Here is a 23,486-nt window from a genome sequence, read left to right as displayed (position 1 = left end):
AATGAAGAGAGGGCACTGGATCCACATGCAGGTTGCCCTGATTTGGCCCAGGCTCATCACCTCTGCCCCACACAGCCTCTAGTCAATGACTCTAAAACCTGAGAGGCCGAGTTACTGGTAGTGAGGGCTCTCTGGTCTCCAGGGGACAGTCATTAGTATAACTGACAAGAAATAGAAATGGACTCCCGAAAGGACCCTGCTATGTTAGCAGGAGCTAATAGATATCTGAGGGCTTTCTAGAAAAGCAGCTGTAGATGAGGCCCTCCTGCACTCAGCAGAGGTTCAAAATAACTAAGAAAATGATGAGAAACACATAGGAGGATGCAAAATATTGCCCAGGATGAACAGAACGTAATACGACACTTAAAATGTCGAGTCAAGTAAGGTACTTCTCAACATGGAGAAAAGGTTCCCAAGGCGGCTGTGCAGTTGTCTGTTTAGGATGAGAAGTTGTAAGTCTTTGGGTGCAAGGGTCTAAAAAGGGCATTCTTTCTATAAGGTTACCTCTAGAGAACAAGAACATAGCCCCACCATGAGATAGGTACGGCCATCTATCAGCTTATAAAATAGAAGACTCCTACAGAGGGACGGCAGTTCAGTCTTGGCCAAGTATTTCCAAGGACTAAAACTGCTATTTCCAAGAGTGTTTACATAGCTGAAGGTCCTACATATCACAGAGAAAGAGTGCTTCCTAAACCAAAAGCATAAATGATGAGGCTTAGAAACAATGACCCGCCCAGTAGCCACGAGCATCCCAGGAACCCAAGCTGTCAAAAGGACTCAGGAGCCAAACTGAAGTGTCCAATAAAGGATACATTGTTCCACGTACCATAACTATCACAGACTGGAACACACCAAATACACTTAAATTCATAACGGCACCCAAGCCACCACCACCAGCAACTGATCGTTGTTCAAGGGAGCAGAGAACAAACTCACTATCTTGGAAACTGGTAAATAAAGGGAAAGAAACTAAGCATTTATCTTGGTTAACTCTACCATATGAGTGGGTAACAAAATAGTATACTATTTGGGTAACAAAAAGTAGATGAAGGGAAGTTTCTCTTTATAGAAGTACTATATCTGATAAAGGAAGAAAGGCTAAAATAGAAAAACCAGTCCCCTTATGGATCTAAGTGTTGGGCAGTGACGGTTCTAATGGCATAGACAGCGAGACAAGCAGACCTCATGTGTCTCTTGTAGGAAGAGGAGACCAATACACATAGAGCCGGAAGAGGATCTAGATCCCAAGTTACATTACAAGAAATACGGGGGACAGAGGGACATGTTAAGCAACACCACAGAGATGCACTCACAAAAATCCAGAGTGCGGAAGATGCTCTGGGAAAAATGAAGCAGCTTGTTCAACAAATGAACTGCAAGCGAGGGTGGCGTGTGTTTGCTTGTGTGTGTGTGGAGGGAGGCAGGGGGGGGCGCCTATGAGAGAGAAAGAGAGAGAGGGAAAGAGAGAGAGGGCGCCTATGGAGTAAAAGGGACTTATGAGTACAAAATGTACATATGGGGACTTCCCTGGCAGTCCAGTGGTTAGAACTCCAAGCTTTCACTGCTGAGGGTGTGAGTTCGATCCCTGATCGGGGAACTAAGATCCCGCAAGCCGTGAGGCGTGGCCAAAAAAAAAGAAACCAACCAAAATGGACATATGATCAATGTTCCTAGCAGCATTATTCATAACAGCCAAAACACAAACAATCCAAATATCCCCCAACTGATGAATGGATGAACCAAACGTGACATATCCGTAAAATGGGATACTATCTAGCAGTTAAAAAGGAATAAACTACTGATACACAGACAATAACATGAATAACCTCACAAACATTATTATAACTAAAAGAAGTCAGATGCAACAGGTGACGTGTTGTACGACTCCACTGATATGAGATGTTCAGAAAAGGCCATTTATGTTGCCTAGGGCTGGGGGTGGGAGTAGAGATTAATGACTAATAGGCAGGGAGGGAACTTTTGGGGGTGATGGGAAGGTTCTAGAACTGGATGGTGGTGAGGGTCGCCCAACTCTACAAATTTACTAAGACACACTGAATTGTACATTTCATAAACAGTAAAATATCGTATGTAAATTATACCTCAATAAAGCTGTTAAAAAAGGGTCCTCATCTTTTTTAGATCTCTCTATTTATTAACATTAACAGATGAAAGGATAAGACGTCTGGGAACGGCTTCAGAAACAACATGGGAGGGGCAGTGGGTGGGGCTGTGGGTGAACAAAATGGCTGAGAGTCGATAATTATTGAAGCTGGGTGATGGGTACATGGGGGTTCATTACGCTATTCTGTCCAATTTTGTCCCTGTTTGAAATTTTCCGTAATAAAGAGTTAAAAACACACAAGTAAACTGCTCCAGAGGCACCTGGCAAGAAAGCATGAGTGCATGAGAGGCTATTATAAATATAATAAAGGCTCTTTTTGACATGCTGAAACAAACAAACAAAAAAACCCACACAAGCACAGGGACCCAAAGAAGGGAGGTTGAGAACGCCCAAGTGCCACAATTATGTGCAGATAGTTTAAATTTCACTCTTGAGGGGGCTTGTGAATGTTTTTCTTTAAAGACATCTACAGAGAACTTCATCAATCTGTCAGAGTGAATGGACCGTATTCTAACCTGGTGAGTAACGCATTACAGACAGCTGTTCATTTCCATCCGTGTGGACGGTGACCAAGTCTTTCGTTTCTGTGTCAAACACGAACCACCTGTTGTAAACATGGGGAAAAGTACAAATCAATTGTTTAGTGAGAAAATGAAGTAAGACTATTACAGTCACAGCAAGGATATTAAAAAAAATTAACCCAAGCGCTTAAAAATGCTCTGTATTTGCTTAATACGAATTCTTATTCCCAGCTTTCATTTAAAGAAAATTTCCTACATATGAGCATTTCCTAAAGATAGGAGCAGCAAACTGGGGACTATGGGAAATGATTCAGTTACTGACGGTATGGCAGCGTTCCCTGGTGCTTCAGTTTTGTCACTTACACATTAAAGGAGAGAAAGCCCTGGGCAGGGAAGATGAATCAACACCTACCCCCAGCCTGTGGCCAGAGGAAGCAGCAAAGGGGCCACTGCACAAGCTCACCCAGAGATCTGGCCCAGGGCAAGGCAGGATGGGTACAGGAGGGCGGGGCCGGGACAACGTCCAGTGCTGCTGAAAGCAGAGCTGGGCCAGCACCTGACCTTCCGTGATGCTGCTGTGCAACCACCTGGGTAAAATAAATGACCCAGAGAATGGCAGAAGGGTGAGTAGAGGACTGGCCTTCGAATTTAGCCTCTCTGGGCTCAGTTTCCCCAACTGTAAAATGGGAATAAAGGCCCAGAATGACTTTGCAGGCCCAGCGTCCAATCAGTCAAGTTATAACGGACACGGAAGTGCTCCGAATCCTCTAATCAGGACACGGTACTCGGTCAATGTTTGTTAAATGGTGGGAAGATTGAACTCTCCTGCCCACATGTTCTCAAGTAGTGGCAGTGAGTGGGACCCCAGTGTTTTCAGGGATGAAGAGGAATGTGGACTCCCTGCTGCTGCCGATTCAAACCTTGATGACACACATCCATCGGCGTGTCCATTGAGCCAGAGTCACTATCCACTCAGGGCCCTAATCAGCACCACTCAAGGGGACTGGCTGACCCCTGACATCTGGATTTGGCGTCTCAGCTTTGCTTCCTTGCATCTTTAACAACCATTTACCTTTAATGTGTGCTATTTAACTTTTTTTAAAAAATATAAATTTATTTATTTATTTTTGGCTGTCTTGGGTCTTCACTGCTGCACGTGGGCTTTCTCTAGTTGCGGTGAGCGGGGGCTTCTCTTCATTGCAGTGCGCGGGCTTCTCATTGCAGTGGCTTCTCTTGTTGCAGAGCACAGGCTCTAGGCGTGCGGGCTTCAGTAGTTGTGGTGCGCGGGCTCAGGAGTTGTGGCGCATGGGCTTAGTTGTTCCGCCGCACGGGGGATGTTCCCGGACCAGGGCTCGAACCCGTGTCCCCTGCATTGGCAGGCAGATTCTTAACCACTGCGCCACCAGGGAAGTCCCTGTGCTATTTAACTTTAACAGAGGTCAGAATAGAAGCAGCAGAGAGACCGGGCTGTCTGGGCTGTGCCTTTGAAACATCGTCTTAAACTGCCCCATCGAGAGCTAAGCCTGGTGCCAGGACCAGGGGTGGGGGAGGCATAAACAGAGGGGAAGGATTAGGTTGCATGTTCCATCTCTCTTCCTCTTACAGGGCACTGTCTGTGATTCTGAGCAGCTGGCACTGTCCCATACCCTGTCCTGCCACACTGACTCAGCATATAGCTGATGGCAGTAACTGGCTGGCAGCCGTTCATCAGAGCCTGCTGAGTTGGAAGCTTCATATGTCTCTAAGAGAGGTCAAAGGAGTGTGTGCGAGTGTGTGTGTGTGTGTGTGTGCAAACATTTTCACGAAGGATTCTGTTGGATACAAGGTGCCCAACTCTTAAGATGTTGCCACCTATGACTTATACATGGTTACTCTTTCTTTATACATACTCTAAGTTCCTAGCAACAGAATCTAAGTGGTATTCTTTTTCCTGAAGCATAGTTGCTGTACAATATTTTATAAGTTACAAGCATACAATGTAGTGATTCACAAGTTTTAAAGCTTACACTCCATTTATAGTTATTATAAAATATTGGCTATATTCCCCATGGTGTACAATATATCCTTGTAGCTTACTGTATACCTAATAGTTTGTACCTCTTACTCCCCTACCCCTGTGCTACCCCTCCCCACTTCCCTCTCCATAAGTGGCACGCTCTTTAGAGAGGAGGGGATCACCAGTGGTATATGAATTAAGCTATAATACGTGTAGATACTATGACAAACCATATAAAAGTATAATCGAATCTTATGAAGCAATGATATAATAATAACCACCGAAATCGCCGGCCAGGCAACCCCAGGAGCTGCTTCATCCATTGTCTCCCTCAGTCATCAGTGTACGGCCAGGCAGATATATCGTCACAATTTACAGAGGAAGAAACAAACTCAGAGAGGTTATGTAACTGGCTCAGAGACACACTGCGGCTAAGTGGTGAAGCTGGGATTCAAGCGCAGAGCTAGTGCCTGGCATATCAGAGGCGCTTTGGCATATAAGTGTTGGCTGAATCCAACATGAGGTTCAGGATCTGGGCAGTTTCTATAAGTCTGACAGGGCAGCAAGAAAAAGCATTTAAAATTTGCAGTGCTTTGAAATGCTTTGTTGCCCCATTCTAAAGTTGAGAAGCCCCACAATCCTGTGTGTGTGTGGAGCTGGGGCCTCTTCTGGGAGAGGGGTCCACAGCTTCCCTCGGGTTTTCCCAAAGTCCAAAACGTGAAGGGCCACTGCCTCAGGTTTCACTTTTGAGTTCGGACTTAATTCCCGGCAAGTCATTAGGAGCTGAGAGAGGCAGCCAAGAGCTACCCTGTGCCTGTCGCTGGGGAAACACAGACAACAAGCCTCTTTCCCATGAACTGTGAAAGCACAAGCCATGCTGACATGCACTTACCTCCCAGTCAGTGTTCCGACTGCAACCACAGACCCTGAAGGATGAAAACCAGAAGACTGAGCTGGATCCTAAAACATTGTAAAGGAAGTGTAAATTGATGGCCAGACACAGTGCGATCACATAAAACACACACAAGCACAGCTGTAATCCCTTAGGGCTACGTGGCCCCATATAAAAAATCTCTTTTCTCTCCAGAGAGGAAAACATTTTCCTACTTTAATGAAGGTCATGTCTCAATAATACTAAATTTTTATCCTCTTATAATTTTTCTCTTTCTGTCTTATATCCTTTCACAGCTACAGTAATCAGATGACAGATCAACAAAGACACGCTCTTCCTCCAAGTCTTGGAAGCTCCTTCAGTTGACCCCCATGCTGAATGGGAAGCTTGTGCTCGATCTGTCTGGAATGACGACCCCTGCACCCAATGCCATCAGGTCGATACTGGGTAAACGCCCCCCACTGGGTGCAAGACACCACGGTAGCCCTAGACGGATCTCAAGACGAGCAGAGCACATTCCAGGTTTGGCTCTAGTGGGACACGTACGTGTTTGTTCCTGACAAGGTGGAACAAGACTGATGAGAGAGGTAAAAGGAGCTGGAGAGGGAGCATTAGGTGAAGTCAGACGGGGAAGCTGGGCCGAGGCATCCCGGTGCTGGAAGCCTTTGACTCGGGCCTTCCGGTATAGGTGAAGGCGGACGTGGACACACCAATATTTTTTTTGGATGGAGTGTTAAGGGGCCAACAATATGGCCGAGGAGGTAGAAGCAACACAGTTTGGGGCATATTTGAGGAATGGCAGGTAGAGTCAGCGGGTTTACAGGGTGGGGAACGGGAAAGCGTACGGAGGATGCTAGTAATGTGGGCTGCACTGCCATGTCAAGGGCTGTGATCACTAGGAAAAACACAGTGAGAATAACTGTTTCCTTTCACTAAAAAGAACGACGTGATCGAGTCTATGTCTTAGATCACTTGGTAGGAGGGCTCAGGACAAACTGAAGTGAGAAGAGATTAATCACAGGAAGACCAAGAAAACAGGGGCACTGGAAATGGAAATGGAAGGAGGCATTGCGATACCACTGGAGAAACCGAAAAAAAAGAGAGAGACCAGAGAGAAACTCTTCAGGGGCTGAGGACCTTACTGCGATGCTTTTCCAAAGTGGGAGCTGTGATTAAGCTCAGGGCCTCCACGGACACACAGAGAGAAATCATGTGCACTTGAAGCTTTACTGCCTAGTTGATTTGAGGCTCATAACATTTTTGAGATGAAGACACTTGAGTGTTTCTGTCTAGTGGCCAGTGGGTAAAGAAGCTACGGAACTGCAGATCTTTTTGGGCTCCGGTTTGGCGCCCGTGCCCTGATGCCAGGCTGGTCATGGAGTAACTGGCATTGCTTTCGGCCAGACTGCCGTGCAGACCGAGGCCACAGGGAAGGCTGCTCTCCTGGACCATCACTGTCCCTGCTGCATCAGTGGCTGCCAGCTCTGCACCAGCCCTTCATGTATTCGCCATTCCATCTGGTCCTCCAAGCCCCCGCCAGGGGACAGTCACGACATGGGACGCCACTTCCTGTAGCTATGCCCTGCCACCTGGGCCACTCCCGCTCTGCTCTCTGGTGGCGGGGTCACCCCCAGGTCTGTCATCTCAGTGATCAGCTCCCCCAGTGACCAGCCAGCTCCAGTCTCACACAGACCTTCTCCAAAAGCGAAGAGCAGGGGTTTCCCTGGTGGTGCAGTGGTTAAGAATCTGCCTGCCAATGCAGGGGACATGGGTTCGAGCCCTGGTCCGGGAAGATCCCACATGTCGCAGAACAACTAAGCCTGTGTGCCACAACTACCGAACCTGTGAGCCACAACTACTGAGCCCATGTGCCACAACTATTGAAGCCCGTGCACCTAGAGCCCGTGCTCCGCAACAAGAGAAGCCACCGCAATGAGAAACCCATGCACCGCAACGAAGAGTAGCCCCCGCTTGCCGCAACTAGAGAAAGCCCACGTGCAGCAACGAAGAGCCAACGCAGCCAAAATTAAATAAATAAATAAATTTATTCATTTAAAAAAGCGAAGGGCAGGAGGGCTGAAACATGGACCCAGCACGTCAGGAAATGCTGGCAACTCTGCGGGGGCTGAAAGGAGGACATGTGGGGTCTACAGAGGGGCAACCCCTTGCCTGGGGCTGGATGTGTCATTAAGGGTGCAAGCAAGATGGAAGGTGTATTTCACTCACTAAAGTATGATGTGGCAGAAGACCCTGACTCTGGGAGTCAGATTGAGCTAGGGGTGAACACGGGCTCCATCACGGATTCAGGGACCTTGGTGAGCTATTGACTTACCTAAGCTTCAATTTCCTAATGAATAAAATCAGGGTAAAAAACTTCAACCTGCAAGGCTGCCGCAAGGATTAAGGATAATACGTGTACAATGCTTGGTATGCAAACAGTGCTCGATAAATGCAGACACTGCTGTGTGGTATGTAGGGAAAGGATACTTCAGCACTCTGATGTACAACTGGAGTTCCTTTTGCAAAGGTCACAGACATGCCGACTTTAAACTTTACCTTTACCATCAGACTCAAGGTGCAGAGATAAATTAAACTGTACGCTGTTAGAATAGTTAATAAATTCTCATTCAAAAGGTACTCTGTAAATAGAATGCAGGCTCATAACGAGGGTTTTTCAGCCTTTAAGCCAGAAGAGATTGTACTTGGGAAACCCAGCAACCAACTCGGAAAGGCTCACTTGCTGTCCAAAAATGCAACAGCAAACTTCCGAATTACACGGATGAGACCACTTGAGGCAATGTTCAAAGCAGTGCAATTTGAAGGAGATAAAGTAAGTGACATTTGCTTTGGGACGAATTTACATCACTATTAATCTCATGCAAAAAAAATCAACATGTTCCAGATGAATTTTTATAAGAAAGATGGAATATAACATGCATGTCTACCTCTATTATTTTGTCCCAGACAGGCCGGTGACCAACAGCGTCCCACAGGGTGGCGTGCCTGTCATGCCCACAGGTCAAGAACTGAGGTTTTGAGGCATGGATGGCCAGTCCCCAGAGCTCATCAGTGTGACCCTACAAAGAACCAAGACAAACAGAAGCTCTCTGAAATATTACAGCCAACACCCAGGAGCCCTGCAGGACCATGAACCATGGCTTACTGCACACTCTGGAATTTCTCCCATCTGTTTTTCTTCCTCGCTGACTGAAGCCGAGGAAGGTGATGTTAGTATAAAACATAGGAAAAATCTCCTCTTTGTAACTCTGTCTTATGTTCTACTATTGCACAGAATGGACATGTTTGGTGGGCTTGCTGAGCTGGCGCGTACCTGAGTGATGGGTGTGAAGTCTCCGGACAGTGTGCCCTGTAGAACAAAGTTTCTGGTCGTGCCTATCAAGATCACGTCGCCTTTCCCCTCAGCCACTGTCCGTATGGGACCAAACTGTTCTGGAATCTGCATTGAAAAGATTTCAAATGTCATTAAATTCTTAGCTCCATCATTCAAAATACTTGTTTATTTATCACGATGACAGCTCTTATCACAATGACACACACGCATGTGCTATGGAGAGAGAGAAAGTACTTGAGTGAATGATCCCAAAGCTTACATTTAAACTCCAAACATTTAATATACCTTAAAAAAAATCAGCAATAGTAAGGTTTTTTTTCTTTTTTATTTATTTATTTATTTATTTATTTTTGGTTGCATTGGGCCTTCCTTGCTGCGCACGGGCTTTCTCTAGTTGAGGTGAGCGAGGGCTACTCTTCGTTGCGGTGCGCAGCCTTCTCATTGTAGTGGCTTCTCTTGCTGTGGAGCAAGGGCTCTAGCCGTGTGGGCTTCACTAGTTGTGGCTCACGGGCTCAGCAGTTGTGGCATGTGGGCTCAGTAGTTGTGGCGCATGGGCTTAGTTGCTCTGCAGCATGTGGGATCTTCCTGGACCAGGGCTTGAACCCACGTCCCCTGCATTGGCAGGTGGATTCTTAACCACTGCGCCACCAGGGAAGCCGAGTAAGGTTGTTTAAAAAACAAAGAATAAAACATTTTTTTCTTGACAAAATATAAAAATAAGAAATACAACTGAGTAGTTTACTCTTTACTTGTTATGACTTCTGATAGCAGAACCAGGTAAAATTTGGAAAGTAAAGAATATGTAACCTGCTGTAATAAGAGTTCCTAAACATTTTTTATAACTTAAAAGGATAAATTCTTTGGCAACTTCATTTAGTTTTGAGATCCACTGCTCATGTTGGCAAACATATATGATTATCTAAGTGTTAATAAAAATAATTTCAAAATACACCAGCCAAGAACAATTTGCTATGATAAAATAAACAGAGGTTTTTGCACTTTATAAAAAGAACAAAAAATCGCAGTGAAAGCCTGGGGTGGACTCCAGGCACTGCGGTTCTGGGACGGTGAGGCGCAGCCTGTTCTCATACAAACTGTCTACTTCCAGCACGCTTTGTTAGCACAGACTGGAGAAAAGTTGATAACAATCCATGCTAATGAAGAGGAGTTATAGGTACTTAAAAATGATGAGTATCTTCTATAAAACTAGGTGAGACTTTGGAGTATTTGTTATGATTATAATGTAACTTGGGTTCATCAAATGCTGGTCAAATCTTATTATAAAAAATGCTACCGCAACTAAAGTCTCCATGAAAGGAAGGCGATTTCCAAAACTCAGATGAAGGCCTTCCTTTATGAAGAGCAGGAATCAACAAAACCAAATTCTCATACTGTCAGAGCACCATGCCACGCTGCTCTCTGATGTAACTGTGCTGTGTGCATCTGACTTAGAAGTTGGAAAAGTTCTACAAGGTGTCCATGCTATGCTAGAGAGGAAGAAACTCAACCTTCGGATTGATGCCGACCTTGATATCTGTCTGCTCATAATTTCCCAGGGCCTGGGGGAGAGAAAATTCAGTGAGTGTGTAGAAGGAATATTGAATTTCTTGCCTCTGGCCCCTGTTGGAGTCCAGGTCTGCTCACCAGGTAATAAGGAGGTGAAAGAGATGCCAAAAGGGGTCAGAGCTCTAGAGATGGTGTTGGCACTCAGCCACGCACAACGTAAATACTCAGTAAACACTAGTTCAAAGTGAAAATGTCTCCAAAGTAACACGATGGAAATTAAAGTGAAAAGAGAAGAAACGTTTTAACGATTCATCAAAATGTGGATAAATGTTCCCTTGGAAAAGTGAGATTGGGTCTTTGATAAAAATATTCTAGATGTGAAACGCGACCACCTCACATTTTATAAACCTAATTCCCTTTTAGTACTTAAACTGCCTTTGTGATTTTAGTAAAATACTACCCCGTTTAGGAAAATTTTATCTAAACAATTCTCAAAACGGTAAGCTGAAGATTTCAAACTAACAAGGAAACTGGTCAGTATTAACAGTTTAACGTTCAAAACGAATGTCATTAGCATGACTTGCTGTCTTACCTCGGTTTTATGAAGTTTCTGGTAGTTTCCATCCCAAGAAATGAGCTTCCGGTCCTTCCCTCCTCCCGACACCAGCGTGCCGTCCCTCAACATACAAAGTGCAAAAATACCGCCCTCGTGGGCCCCTTGAACTGCGTAGCTTATTCGATTCGTACCTAAACACAGCAAGACCAAGCTGAGGACATCGTCAAAGGCTCACCTCTGCCCATCTCATTTCATTTTTGTTTTAAAATGCGATACTGTCAGTTAGAACATCATTGCAGTGTGAATCTATCAAGGATCCACTTTCTAGACGTTCCCAGAGCACCAGACAAGCATGAACTGAATTACTTTATAATTAAGGAAAACAGGGGGAGGGGGTTGCGGGGAGGGACAGACTGGGAGTTTGGGAATAGCAGATACAAACTATTATATAGAGGATGGGTAAACAACAAGGTCCTACTGTAGAGCACAGGGAACTATATTCAATACCCTGTGATAAACCAGAATGGAAAAGACTATGAAACAGGATATATATGTATATGTATAACTGAATCTCGTTGCCGTACAGCAGACATTAACACATTGTAAATCAACTATACTTCAATAAAATAAACTAAGAAAACAAGAACTAAGGAAAACATGCTAACACGAAGCATAGTGTGTGAAGAGTACAGCCAGACTGCATGTGGCTGAGGAATGAGCTGTGTGTCTCTGGACAAGTGACTTAACTGCTCTGTCTCAGGTTCCCCCTTGGTGTAGTGGGGCCACTGCTTATCCCACTGGATTGTTCTAGGGGTGGAATGAACTGATGTATACATAGAGTCCATGGCACCCAGAGTAGCAGGGATACTACAAAGGTCACCACATTAATCTGAAATTACACGGATGGGTCTGTTTTCACCTTCACCCCCAACTCAAATACTAAGATCCTTGAGGACAGGGATGGTGCATTTCCCCTTTTTTCCTGGCACATGGTAAGCACTCATAAGTGCTCACTGAAGAACTTCCCTGGTGGTCCAGTGGGTTAAGACACCGAGCTCCCAATGCAGGGGGCCTGGGTTCGATCCCTGGTCGGGGAACTAGATCCTGCATGCCGCAACTAAGAAGTCCGCATGCCGCATCTAAGACCCAGTGCAGCCAAAATAAATAATAAGTAAGTAAATAAATATTTTAAAGTAAATAAATAAATGCTCATTGAACTTGACCAAATAAATGTTTCTGAGTAAGGAGACCTCCTTACCACACTGTTTGCCCACTGACAGCGGGGATGCCCACCTGACTCATACGTATGCTCAGCATCTAGCATGCTGCCTCAGATACAGTACTCAGCCAACGTCTGCCAAGCACTATGTGGACCAGAGAAGTTAAATACTGTAGAGCTAAATAAACAGTCTTTGATGACTTCATCATTATAAGTTGTTATCAGATCTCTTAAATAAGCTATTAATTCCATTAGAATATCTTGGGCTTAAGGCGCCTTTTAGAGCAACAGAAGTCCACAGCTTACTAGTCTCAGTTTCCTCAGTCCCAGTGTTTTGGTTCCAAGTTACACCCGCACACATGCATGTATGTACCTACGTACCCTGGAATCGAATAGTAAACCTGGAAATGAGATTAACAGACAATTCTTACAGGAGCCACGTTGGGCTTCATACTTATAACATCATCCAGAAATGTCTGCTTTGGGAGGAATCACTTGTTACCTTTTCCCCATACCAGGATGTTGCCACTTGAATCTCCGGTGATGGTGTCACCATTTTCAGAAAAAGTCACACAGAGGACAAACTTTGGCTTTTCTTGCTTCTGCAGAATATTGTAAAAGAATACGTGTATACAATCAAGACATCCTTTTGTTCGTATTAATACCATCTAGAAGCACAGTCACCCCAAGCCGGAGAGTGTCAGCTTCTGCTACCACACTGTGTGCCTTTCATTCTTATCCACCATTACGTAACTTATGCCCTGAGATTCTCTGGTCTAAAATAAAGAGATTTCTGGTACTTATCAGGTTGAAGGCAGCTCGAGCAGAGGAGGGTGTTGGAGAGGCTAAGGGGCCGTGTTGCCGTGACTACAGCCTGAAGGATGGGCCTGGCATCCTCTAGCTCAGCCTCTGGGCCCACAGGGCAGCAGGTGCCCTCCCGGTGCTCTCACAAGGCCTGCAGACGCTGGGCTAAACGGCACAGAGACTGCCCATCGCTCTCTGCAGAGCCCCACTGGGGTCTCCTGGGCGCCTTCTTCCTTGCTCTTTGCAGCCAGCAGGCCTCGGCGAGGGCCTGGCCCCTGGGCATCCTTTCCTGGTGCTTCTGCCTGTGTGGATCCTTCCTTCTCAGCATCACCAGTGTTATCCATGAGACACGAGGGGTTCCCCCACTCTGCCAGGGATGTCCAGGAACAGTCTTTATCATGACACCCCCGCATTTGCCAATTAAAACAAATTCTAGCGTTGGGATGCCTCAAACCTTCCTTAAAAGCTAGGTGACCGCAAGTACCATCGGTGAAAAATAAAACGACAGATGCAATTTCACTTTACCTCGAATAATCCTTGCTTCTTAATAAGTGAGCTTCCTTCTAGTGTCCAAAAGTAGAGATGGGATTTTCCACAGGTAACAATTATATTCGTGTCCGTGGGGTGGAAATCCGCAGCAAACACAGCTTCATTAGAACACTTTGTGCAAAACAGGAGAATCAAATGTCTCAAGTCTCTTAAGACACTTAAGAAAATAAATACAATCTGAACCACAAATAAATAATTCATCAAGGTAAGCACTAGGCCTCTTGGTATTTTCTCCCACTGAATTCATCTTTTGTAATCACTGAACTTGTGTCTGTGCGTGCCGACCCCTCTCCTCGTCTGTCTCCCCCACTGCACTGAGCCCTGAGGATGGGGCCACGAAGTCATCCTTCTGTATGGGGACTCACAGGAACTGGGATACAGCAGGCACACCCTGAGCTCTGGCTGAAGGGGTGGCCGGGGAATTAAGAAGCGCAGGTTCATCGCCATCTAGTGATTGGAAGGGCCCCGGAGTCTGGATCTTATTCGGCTCCATCGCTCCTGGCCCACCTTGGCTGCCCTGTCTGTCTGGGGAGTCCCTCCCGATTCTGATCCCCAGGACTCTGCCAGTGGTTTGGCGACCAAGCCTGGAATCCAGTAGGGGATCTGGCTCTTTGGGGACCACGTCACCACCCTCACCCTGCTATCTTGATTTCCAGGACTTGTACCCTGGTCCCATGAATCTGACCCTGATGGCTCTTCTGCTTGGTAATTCAGTTATACATTCTTAAGCCTGGACAATAACTTGCTCTGATTGCTTCCAACCCAGCGACATGGCAAGAACTTAAATACTTGAGCAGACTATCAGAAGGCACAGATATAGCATAAAAAGTTAGTTAATGCCTTATTAGAATACAGGGTCTGCATCCCACACACAAACAAGAGAGAAAGTTATGTAAGTGAGGGGATCCAATGGTGCTCCTAATCGTAGGTAAGTCAGGTGGCCCAGTGGTGATGCTAATCTTAGGTAAGTCAGGTGGCCCAGTGGTGATGCTCATCTTAGGTAAGTCAGGTGACCCAGTGGTGATGCTCATCTTAGGTAAGTCAGGTGATCTAAGGTTAATGGATGCCAGGGTGAGAAACGTGAAGTCAGTTCTATAAAAATAGATCCAGTCATGGTTTTAACAGGAGGAAAGCATAAGAAAGCTCAAGGAAAGTACACTGACATAAGGAAAGTCCAGTGGGTCCCGCTGCAGGAAGAGCCCTGCTGGGAGGACCCCATTTCCGAGTCCACTCAGCTTGGGACAAGCCCCGTGCTGGCTGTGCTGCCCTCCCCGTCCCCCTGCTCCCTGCCTGGCCCTCCCGCTGGGCAGCAGGCACATCTCACTTGTCACCACTGCGCCAGTGTCTCCTCGACACGTGTGTGCAAAGGGGACACTCGGCATTTGTGGATGACGGAGAGAACGCGAGCAAATGAGCGATGGAGCGAATTAAAAGGGTGATGACTGTAAAACGAGGAAGGAAAACCCTTATAGACGCTGTGATGAGAAGAAGAAACCCTACCGGGCCTTGGGAATTGGGAGCGGGGGCCGGGGGCCCGAGGGCTTCTTGGTGAAGGGGTCCTGCCTGGGGGCCGTGGCGGGGACGGAGCCCACAGCCCACCGAGACACAGAAAGCGGGCCAGGAGCCAGCAGGGGAAGGCTCCACATGGGAAAAGGACAGCACAGCCTGACATGAAGCTCGGAAAGAGACCTTGACATCCGCCAGCCTCTCTTCCTTTTGCCAGTCCCACACGGACAGCACGTGGTCATTGGAGTCATCCACGGCACAGAGGTTGCTTCCTCCATTCTGGAAAAAAAAAAGGTATTCACAGGAAGACTACATTTGAGAATAAACTAGGTTGAGAGTGATTAAAAAGGAACATAATTTTATTTTTAATAGAGTCCACTACATCTTCATGAAAGAATATTTACCCACCACCGTCGAGACCTGCTTATGACTTGGGCACACAGACAGTGGGAGCAGGGGAATGTGGGGTGACAAGGGACAAGAGCGGGAGGAAGGGGTCAGGGGGTGAGCTTCACCACTGGTTCTGTTAGAACCAGCCTCCTAGGGGCTGCAGAGCCCCCGCCCAGGAGGAGAAGGCATCTGTGGCTCCAGGACACAGGTCTGCGCCGAGCGAGGACCAGGTTACCGCAAGGCCATACAAGGGGAGGGGGCGCTGGGGGTGAGGCACGCAGTGTACTGATGTGAACGTATGCATGTTTCTGAACTGGGTGAACAAGTGCTTTAAAGGGTGGCTCTGTTGAATGGGCACATCCTGAGGAAGCCTGGGAGACCACGAGGTCCATCCAGCCCCTGCTTACGGCCAGGCAGCGAGCCAGGCCGGCTGGGGACCGCACAGACAGGCAGGGGACATTCAAGCCCAGAGGAGGCAAGACTGCTCCAGGAGCCTGAAGACAGTGTGGCTGCAGGGCCTCTTCTCATCACCGTGGAAATGTCTGACTGGGAGCGTGTGTCACCGAGGGGGAGCATGCGACCTCTGAATGAGGGGACCTGGGATGCGGGAGGTTTCAGAGTCCAAATCTGTACATACACCTGGGCAGTTACGGGCGTGTTAACTCTCTCCCTCTTCAACCTTGAGCTGATTCTCTCCTCCCTGTGGACAAAGGCTGCGATACCCACAGGGCTCATACTTACGGATTTTGAGAACGCAATACAGGTGACGGCTCGGTCAAAAAACCCGATTCCCATGACGTGCAGCGTATTCAGCGTCACGGAATCCCAGATGCGCACGTTTGGGGGCAACTGCTGCTTAGAAAACAATGCAGAGTCAGCCACTGTCTACAAATTGATCTTTACCTTGAAATTATGAGATTACTTTAATGTTGTCAAAAAAAATTTTTTTTAATGCATTTGAGGACTCTGCCTTTTAATATAAATAAAACATTCCCCATCTCTCCCAGAGGTCGTGGCTCCTGGGGCCAATTTAACTTTAGGAGAGGTCTACCGAGATTTAACTTGCACAGGCTCTGGACGCACAGGCTCAGCGGCCATGGCTCACGGGCCCAGCTGCTCCACGGCATGTGGGATCCTCCCGGACCGGGGCACGAACCCGTGTCCCCTGCATCGGCAGGCAGACTCTCAACCACTGTGCCACCAGGGAAGCTCCCGAGCTTTAACTTTTGAAGAGCCCATTATTGCTAACTATACCAAAGGAAGTGATATTCTCATTTGTATATCGAATGCGTCTGAGTTTTAAAAATGAAAAATGACGAAGAAAATGGAGTCTCATTTAAGGGTTGTTCTTGCAAAGTCTGTATCATTACTAAGGATCAAGCGTGGTTCAATTCATCACGATGGTCACCACCAACGGTATTAAGAGCTTAACATCCTTGGGCCCACAGGAAATTGATTGTACGCAAACGAAAATTTAGAATTGTTATGATTAGTTCAAAACCCTCTCAACTGTGTTAATGTTTCTCTTCCTTAATAGAAGAAAGCATCACAGAATAATCAGCAGGTTTATCAAGAAAAGGACTAGCATTGTACCCCGTAGACGGGTGAACTAGGTTCTAGGCTGGACTTTTCTCTAAGTAGCTGGGCGTCTGCAGACAGTCCCTCGGCCTCTCCAGACTTCTCCACTTGTAAATGCAAAGGGATGGTTCAGAGAGCGATGACATTTTCTCTGGCTCTAAGGTTCTGATTCAATTTCAAGGCCAGAAACTGAAATACACAGTTAATCCACTAGAGGGGAGGAACAAATGATTTACTACTAATTTCAAATAACTTTTAAAGATCATTTAACAGTAAAAAAAAAAAAGAAAAAAAAAGAAGATGAAGACGCTGTGCCCTCTGTGTTTACGGAATAGTAGTCTGATTTCCACTGCTCCTGCTACCTCCTTTCAAGTATAGGGTTTTAATGGAAAATAGCACAAATATTTAAAATTTGATGTTATTAAAATATTTTCTGAAAAATGGTAGCACTCATGATAAAAATGGAAGAAGTTAATGTAATTCGTTTCAGATCATACATTGTGCATGGATACACAATGCTATACAAAAATAGACATCAGAAAAGTGACAAGAAGTTTTGGATAAGACATGACAATGACCACAGATTGTGGTAAATGAGTACGTGGAAGCCAGTTTTGAGTTGTTCTATTTGTCAAATTCTACTAGCTCCTTCTCTGATTCCTTAAAATACAAACTGAAGTCTTGCTGAAGTGCTTACAAAGTTTGTGATAAAATCCTTCCAGCAGCCCTTATAGTTTACACCCAGATACAAATTCCATGGGTTGAAGACATGATTACAGGGAATTCATGGCAAAGGGTGTCTGAAATTCACTGAAGAGGCAACGTGCCCCAAATTCAAATGATTATTTATTATGATTTTAACTTTGCTTATTAAATGTGTACTTAACATTTTAATGTTTATCGTGTGCATAAATAAGTATCTTAAGAGTTAATGGATTCTTAGGCAAGAACAATGCTATTTAAAAATTAGCTGAAACTAAGGTGAGCTCAAGGCGTTTTTAAAGTCAGTGTAAGAACTTTAATTTGCAATAAAAAATTCAAAATGAGGGATTAATAAGTACTCAGGCATTTTATATCTAAGCAGGCTCATTCGTCAGCAAAATTTTCAGAAAATTATTTTGTGTTACCAGTTCATTACAAAAATATTAAAATATAACTCACTTTTCCATCCTTAGATGTGCCTGCAACTTGTCCTGTGGCTATCGTGATCCTATCAGGATGTACTGCAAGGCTAAAAAGAGATATTTAAAAAACATCTACTCTTTAAAGGTAAGCTTCACTCTTCCCTTGATCAAATATAATCCGGTCAAAAATTTAAAAGTAAGATATACACAGTGCCTAACTTCTTACAGACTCATGATAAATTCTCTAAGCACCTCATTTCATTTCATCTTAATTCCTTTATCTATAGAGAATTTTCAAATTCAAAGAAGAAGCACCCTCTGCTTGGGAAATACCATTTCAATCTCAGAACCACTTCATTAGTATATAATCTTTATTAAGAAGTCATTTGAGTATATCAAATAGCAAAAGCATCATCTTTTTCCAACAGCATTTTAATAACTGACCAGGGAGTCAGGATAAATAGAAATACATAAATCCATCTATTCATCCATCATCTTTCCCAGATACATAAAATCGCTACCAAAGGTATAAATGAATTATAGGAATGGCAGACCCAGACATACACATGAGGCAAAACATTTTTATTAAAAAATAAAGACCCAAATTAGAAGCCGTTAGCATGAGAAGGCCTCCAGATAGGGGTCTGTTAGAGCTATTTGTTTAGGTAACATGGTTGGTTAAGATGATGTGTTATAAGGATAGAAAACTAAAAAGGTGTCTTAGAGAGTAGGCTACCCAGAACACAAAGAAGAGTTTTCCCCAAAGATCCTATTTTCTCAGATCCCTTTCTTTCTCTTTAGTTATATCCCATCACTGAACCCTTTCTGCCAATGCTCTTCCCACAGGTGTCAGAGGAATCCCAGTTTTGAGGACTCACCACTTCACGTCATCATTATGGCCCGTGTAATGCCTCTGAAGCTGTTCTTCCACATCGTACAGCACCACCACGGATGCGATGAAATACACCGTCTCGCCCGTTGGAAGCAAGTACAGGTTGTTACGACAGTCTCGACCCCTGTACCCATAGCTTCGTGTACGTCAAGACAAAATAAAAAATGTTTTTTTAAAAGTAAAAAATAGAGTAAAATAAAATAAAAACCCAACTCTTTCACATGCTCTATTTTCCTTTCATTTCTTTCTTCTTGGAAGCTCATTCACGTTCCCAAATCTCATACTATGAAGGCTCCAGCAGCTTTATTTCAAGAATGCTAGTCATACGGCTGACTCAGATTTTTGTGGCTTAGATTTTGTGGGAGCTTTTTCGTTTTCTTTTTTGTAAAGGGTATTATACCTGTGCTACATGTCCATTTAATATAAGCCATATACTGTATTTCCTTCATTTAGTACTGGGTTCATCCTCATGTTCCTTCTTTAATTAGTCGGTGTTAACTTGAAGTTAGGCTCCCAAGGTTGGCCAAGTCCCTACTTGGCTGAGGGGGAAATGATAGTCCTTCCTTCCAGGGTATCCCTCTTTCTTTCTTTGGGTTTAAAAACTTTTTGCCAGCACAGTTTAGTTACATGATTTTCTACAGCTGAATTTCGATAAAAGCATTCATCGACTGATTACTTCGTGTAAGACTTAATCAACGAATAAAGGATACACCCATTCCAGCTTAAGTCTCTTCGTTGGTAATTCTACTTTTGCTTCCAAACTGTAAGAATCCACTTGATCTTTGGGCATGTGCATGGTAACAGGGCGTCCACGAAGAAACATTTTTACATATCCTTCTTCTATGAAAAGAAAAAAGAGGTCAGTAAGATACCTCAGTGCCCAGCGTACCTGAAAAAAGGTTCTGTTTTCTCTAGCCTTTCAATGGGAAAGCGGAAACTCTGCCCTTTATGTCATTTCTGGTTAAAGTCCTAGGGAAAACTACCTAAAACACAAACGGTTTGAAACAAAATTTTTCATCTTGTTTGCCTTTGACATTCTGCTTACTTAAGTAATGTAAGAAATTGTAAAAGGCAGGGAAGAACGGGATTCCAACAATTATTTTCCATGAGAGATTTTAGTGATTACGTTTCATCATCAGGAGGGGGAAAAATGCCACACCCCCCAAAAAAATTACAACTAACACAAGAAATCCACTTAAATTCTTTATTGAGTTCAATGTATATACAATTTCAGTATCAAAATTCATAAAATATCTTTCAATATTTAAATTGGTGTGTTATAGCGCAATGTAAAAATGTGTCTTTATGTATCTTTTACACTGGACAATTCTTTCAAGTGTAAAGAACACAAAATCAGCAGACGTACATGCTAGGATGCATGCAAAAGGAAAATGCTCAAAGAAAAGCTAGAAATAGAAAACCAAAGAACAAAAGACCCATTAGAGAGAGAAACTGGGAAATAAACCTTTCTTAAACAAACATTTTTAATAACAAAATAACTTATGATGTTTTGATAAATTATAGGGATGAAAGTAAAACCCAATAATATATTGACAAGGGGCAACTCTTGGACTTTTAAAAAGAAACGACTTTGGGTTTTCTGGCTACAGTTTTCAGGATATAATAAGAAAATGTCTTGTGAGCTCTTGATGAATTCTGTTCTGATTCAGAACTCACTGCATCTGATGCTTCACTGCAGATCAAAGGACTGGGTCTTAATGGCATTTAAATTGGGCAGTTGGGACCACGGATATCTGTACATCACTCAACAGAAAAATCCTCGGCAGAGAGGAAATTGCTGAGGAAGTCATAAAGTAATTATAGTGTCGTAAGTACCACATTTACAAATTAGTTTTGTAAGTCTTATTCCTAAGGATCTGCAAACAATGCCACATGCAACATTGCCTAAAAGTTGAGAGGCCATCCCACTTTTATGTTATGGTGTGCGTGCAATTCAGGTCATAAATGCATGCATGTGATACACTCTTCACTCCTGCATACAGCGTGCCAGTTGCTGTGTTCTGTGATCCTCCTCCCCAGCTCTGCCGGGACTAGCCCATCTGAGGCCCACAGCACTGCAGGCTTTCTTATCACCCCCCCACCCCACCCCAGGTCACCTTAGATACTGCTGCCAAACCTGTCAAGGCCCACAGTGGATTCAGAATCCTTCTCCCACTCTCTTACCTGCTGGACATAAAGCTCGAACTGCCCTGCCCCGCTTTTCCCGTACGTGACCTCACTGGCCACAGCTACCCCCCACCCCGTGGACCCTTCTCTCTCTCTGCCACCTACACACCACTCCGTGCCTCTACCCATGCTCGCCTCAGCTGACCTCTTCCTTCCTTAATCCCTCACCCAAGTCTCAGCTCATCAGACAGTGTGGCTACCTCAACTGAAGACCCTAAAAGCACCCAGCAGACCGACAGAAGGGGGACAAAGAGGGGCGGGTGTGACAGCTTAAATGACAAGCGATTCCGTTAATTCTCTTTGTAAGGGGAATCATGGAATGCAGATTCAGAATAAAGGGAATATAATGCTATCCCACAGCACACACAAGAAGCCTAGTATGGGTGTATATAATCAACGTAAGTGAAACATCTACTTGAATATATCGTTGTTATGTGCTGGTAAAGTCCTTATGATGGAGGTTTGCTCACTGGGCAGTTCTACATCACTGGACTGGGCAAAAAAGCGCTGGAATTAGCCTTGGCACTGTTTTGTACTGGTAAGTCAGACATTCTACATCTAAAATAAAAAACGCAGCAAGGGAAAGCAATGGTTTTTTTTGTTTTTTGGGTTTTTTTTTTTCAGGCATATTAGAATAACAGCACACACCCACCAAACCCAAAGGTGCTAGAGGGAGCGGCCAGCAGCAGTGCAGGTTTCAAACAGTGGGGCATCCAGGGGTTGCCCTATAGCTCTCTTAAGGTTCATACAGATTTTAAAAAGAGTTCCTATAATCAGCCAATAATCAATCAAGATCCAATTTATAGCTACTCATTAAAACCCACCCAAGTAAGTGCTCAGGAATGCTTTTAACTTCCAACGAATCAAAGTGGTTTGCATCACAAAAACATTTTCATACAAGGAGACTATCTGTTGGCCTGTATGAAAAGAGTTTCTGCAGCCTGGGTCACAGCTTTGCTCAGAGAGCTATGAGGTTTCAGAAATGCCGCCTACCTTTGCAGTGTGTCACCCGGCGTTTCCCTTGTGATTTCGGAGACAGAGACAGAAGTGCTGGGTAAAGAGACGATGGGGCACTGCAAGAGTGACTGGCCTGCCGGGGAGCACTCCCGAGCCCTCAGGCCGAGAGGCTCCCGGCCCCCTGCTAGAAAAACTTGGACACATTTCGGGGATTCTGACAAGTGTGCTCCAGACCTAGCTCCGCAGGCTTAGGGCAATTACATTTTCAGTGAGTAATTTCATGCTTCCTGAAAATGAAATGAATACTGAAGCACATGCGGATAAATAGGAAAGTCCGACTTTCATGTTTCAATTGTGCACTTAAGGGGGAAAAAGAACTTGGAAAATTAAAGGAATTTACTTAACCCGTTGCACACTTGTCAATGATTTTGCGTTTTTAAACACACTTTCAAATAAGGTTACTATTCTCAAAATAGCATCTCCCTTATTATAAAATGTGTTAGAAAAGACATATAGAAAGATATATATGAACTATTAGTTTGCAGTTTAGGAAATCAAAGGCAGAAAAGAAAAAAAAAAGTTGCTTTTAGACAAAGTTATAACTGGATGCATCAGAAACTTTCCCCTTCAGAGAAATGCAAATGTTGATGATGTGGGGGGAGCCCCATTAGTAAGGAAGGGGTAACAAAGGCAACAGGAGTCTTTTAACCTAGAACTTTTGTTTCAGTATAATTGGCATCTCAGTCCTCCTCCTTATGGATGTATCTTGAATCGCTTTAAAGGGGGTGAGTAAAGGGTTTAGTCTTTATGACCATCTTCTGGGTGGTCTGTGTATGACGTGAGCCATCAGACCCCCAGGTACAGGCTGACAGTGAGCGCTCGGCCCCCAGTCCTGCCACATGGACCCCCATGTTCTCCCGTCCCAGCTGCCCCTGGATAACTAGTTCTTATCGCCCCTCGAGTTTTGAGGTGAGTGAGGGGCGCCCACACCAACATTCAATCAGCCTTACCTGCGCTGAAGACCGGCTCCTTGGGTTTGCTGTGGAGATAAAACCAAACCAGTTTGTAAAGGGAGGCTGGGGGTGGTGGTTAGTCTCATTCACAGAAGACCCCACACCCCACTAGCTGCTGCAGTTTGTCACATGGATGCTGTTAAAAAGAAAAACAAAACCACGTAACTGCAAAGAGGAAGAACGTAAACAAAAATGTCCAAAACCAGGTGCCAGAGACGACAATCCCGACTTTATCACCAAAGCTGTGCTTTTTATGAGAGCAAATAAAGGTTTGGAGACGGAAAACATGTGGTTCATCACGACGGGAACAGCCCTG

The 23,486-nt window shown here is 44.8% G+C and overlaps 1 protein-coding gene across 5 annotated transcripts in view; it reads right to left on the bottom strand.

Moving 5' to 3' along the window:
- The window catches only part of EML1 (EMAP like 1), a 139,655-nt gene that overhangs the window by 18,901 nt on the left and 97,268 nt on the right, over nucleotides 1–23,486 (bottom strand). For 4 of the 5 annotated variants that reach the window (XM_082620203.1, XM_082620204.1, XM_082620206.1 and 1 more), the window contains 13 exons: nucleotides 23,168–23,196; nucleotides 19,724–19,853; nucleotides 19,000–19,149; nucleotides 18,159–18,228; nucleotides 16,161–16,271; nucleotides 15,213–15,308; nucleotides 13,500–13,634; nucleotides 12,673–12,772; nucleotides 10,988–11,142; nucleotides 8,869–8,994; nucleotides 8,483–8,614; nucleotides 5,538–5,605; nucleotides 2,644–2,732 (listed from right to left, as the gene is read on the bottom strand). In XM_082620203.1, the coding sequence (XP_082476329.1) occupies nucleotides 2,644–2,732; nucleotides 5,538–5,605; nucleotides 8,483–8,614; nucleotides 8,869–8,994; nucleotides 10,988–11,142; nucleotides 12,673–12,772; nucleotides 13,500–13,634; nucleotides 15,213–15,308; nucleotides 16,161–16,271; nucleotides 18,159–18,228; nucleotides 19,000–19,149; nucleotides 19,724–19,853; nucleotides 23,168–23,196 (1,391 nt within the window). Of the gene's footprint in view, nucleotides 1–2,643; nucleotides 2,733–5,537; nucleotides 5,606–8,482; nucleotides 8,615–8,868; nucleotides 8,995–10,987; nucleotides 11,143–12,672; nucleotides 12,773–13,499; nucleotides 13,635–15,212; nucleotides 15,309–16,160; nucleotides 16,272–18,158; nucleotides 18,229–18,999; nucleotides 19,150–19,723; nucleotides 19,854–22,193; nucleotides 22,251–23,167; nucleotides 23,197–23,486 lie in introns of all 5 variants that reach the window. The other variant, XM_082620207.1, reaches the window with a different exon arrangement.

This window comes from Mesoplodon mirus (genome assembly GCF_964341445.2).
Source record: "Mesoplodon mirus genome assembly, chromosome: 4".
Classification (NCBI taxonomy): domain Eukaryota; kingdom Metazoa; phylum Chordata; class Mammalia; order Artiodactyla; family Ziphiidae; genus Mesoplodon; species Mesoplodon mirus.
This window is presented reverse-complemented; position numbering and strand designations above follow the sequence as displayed.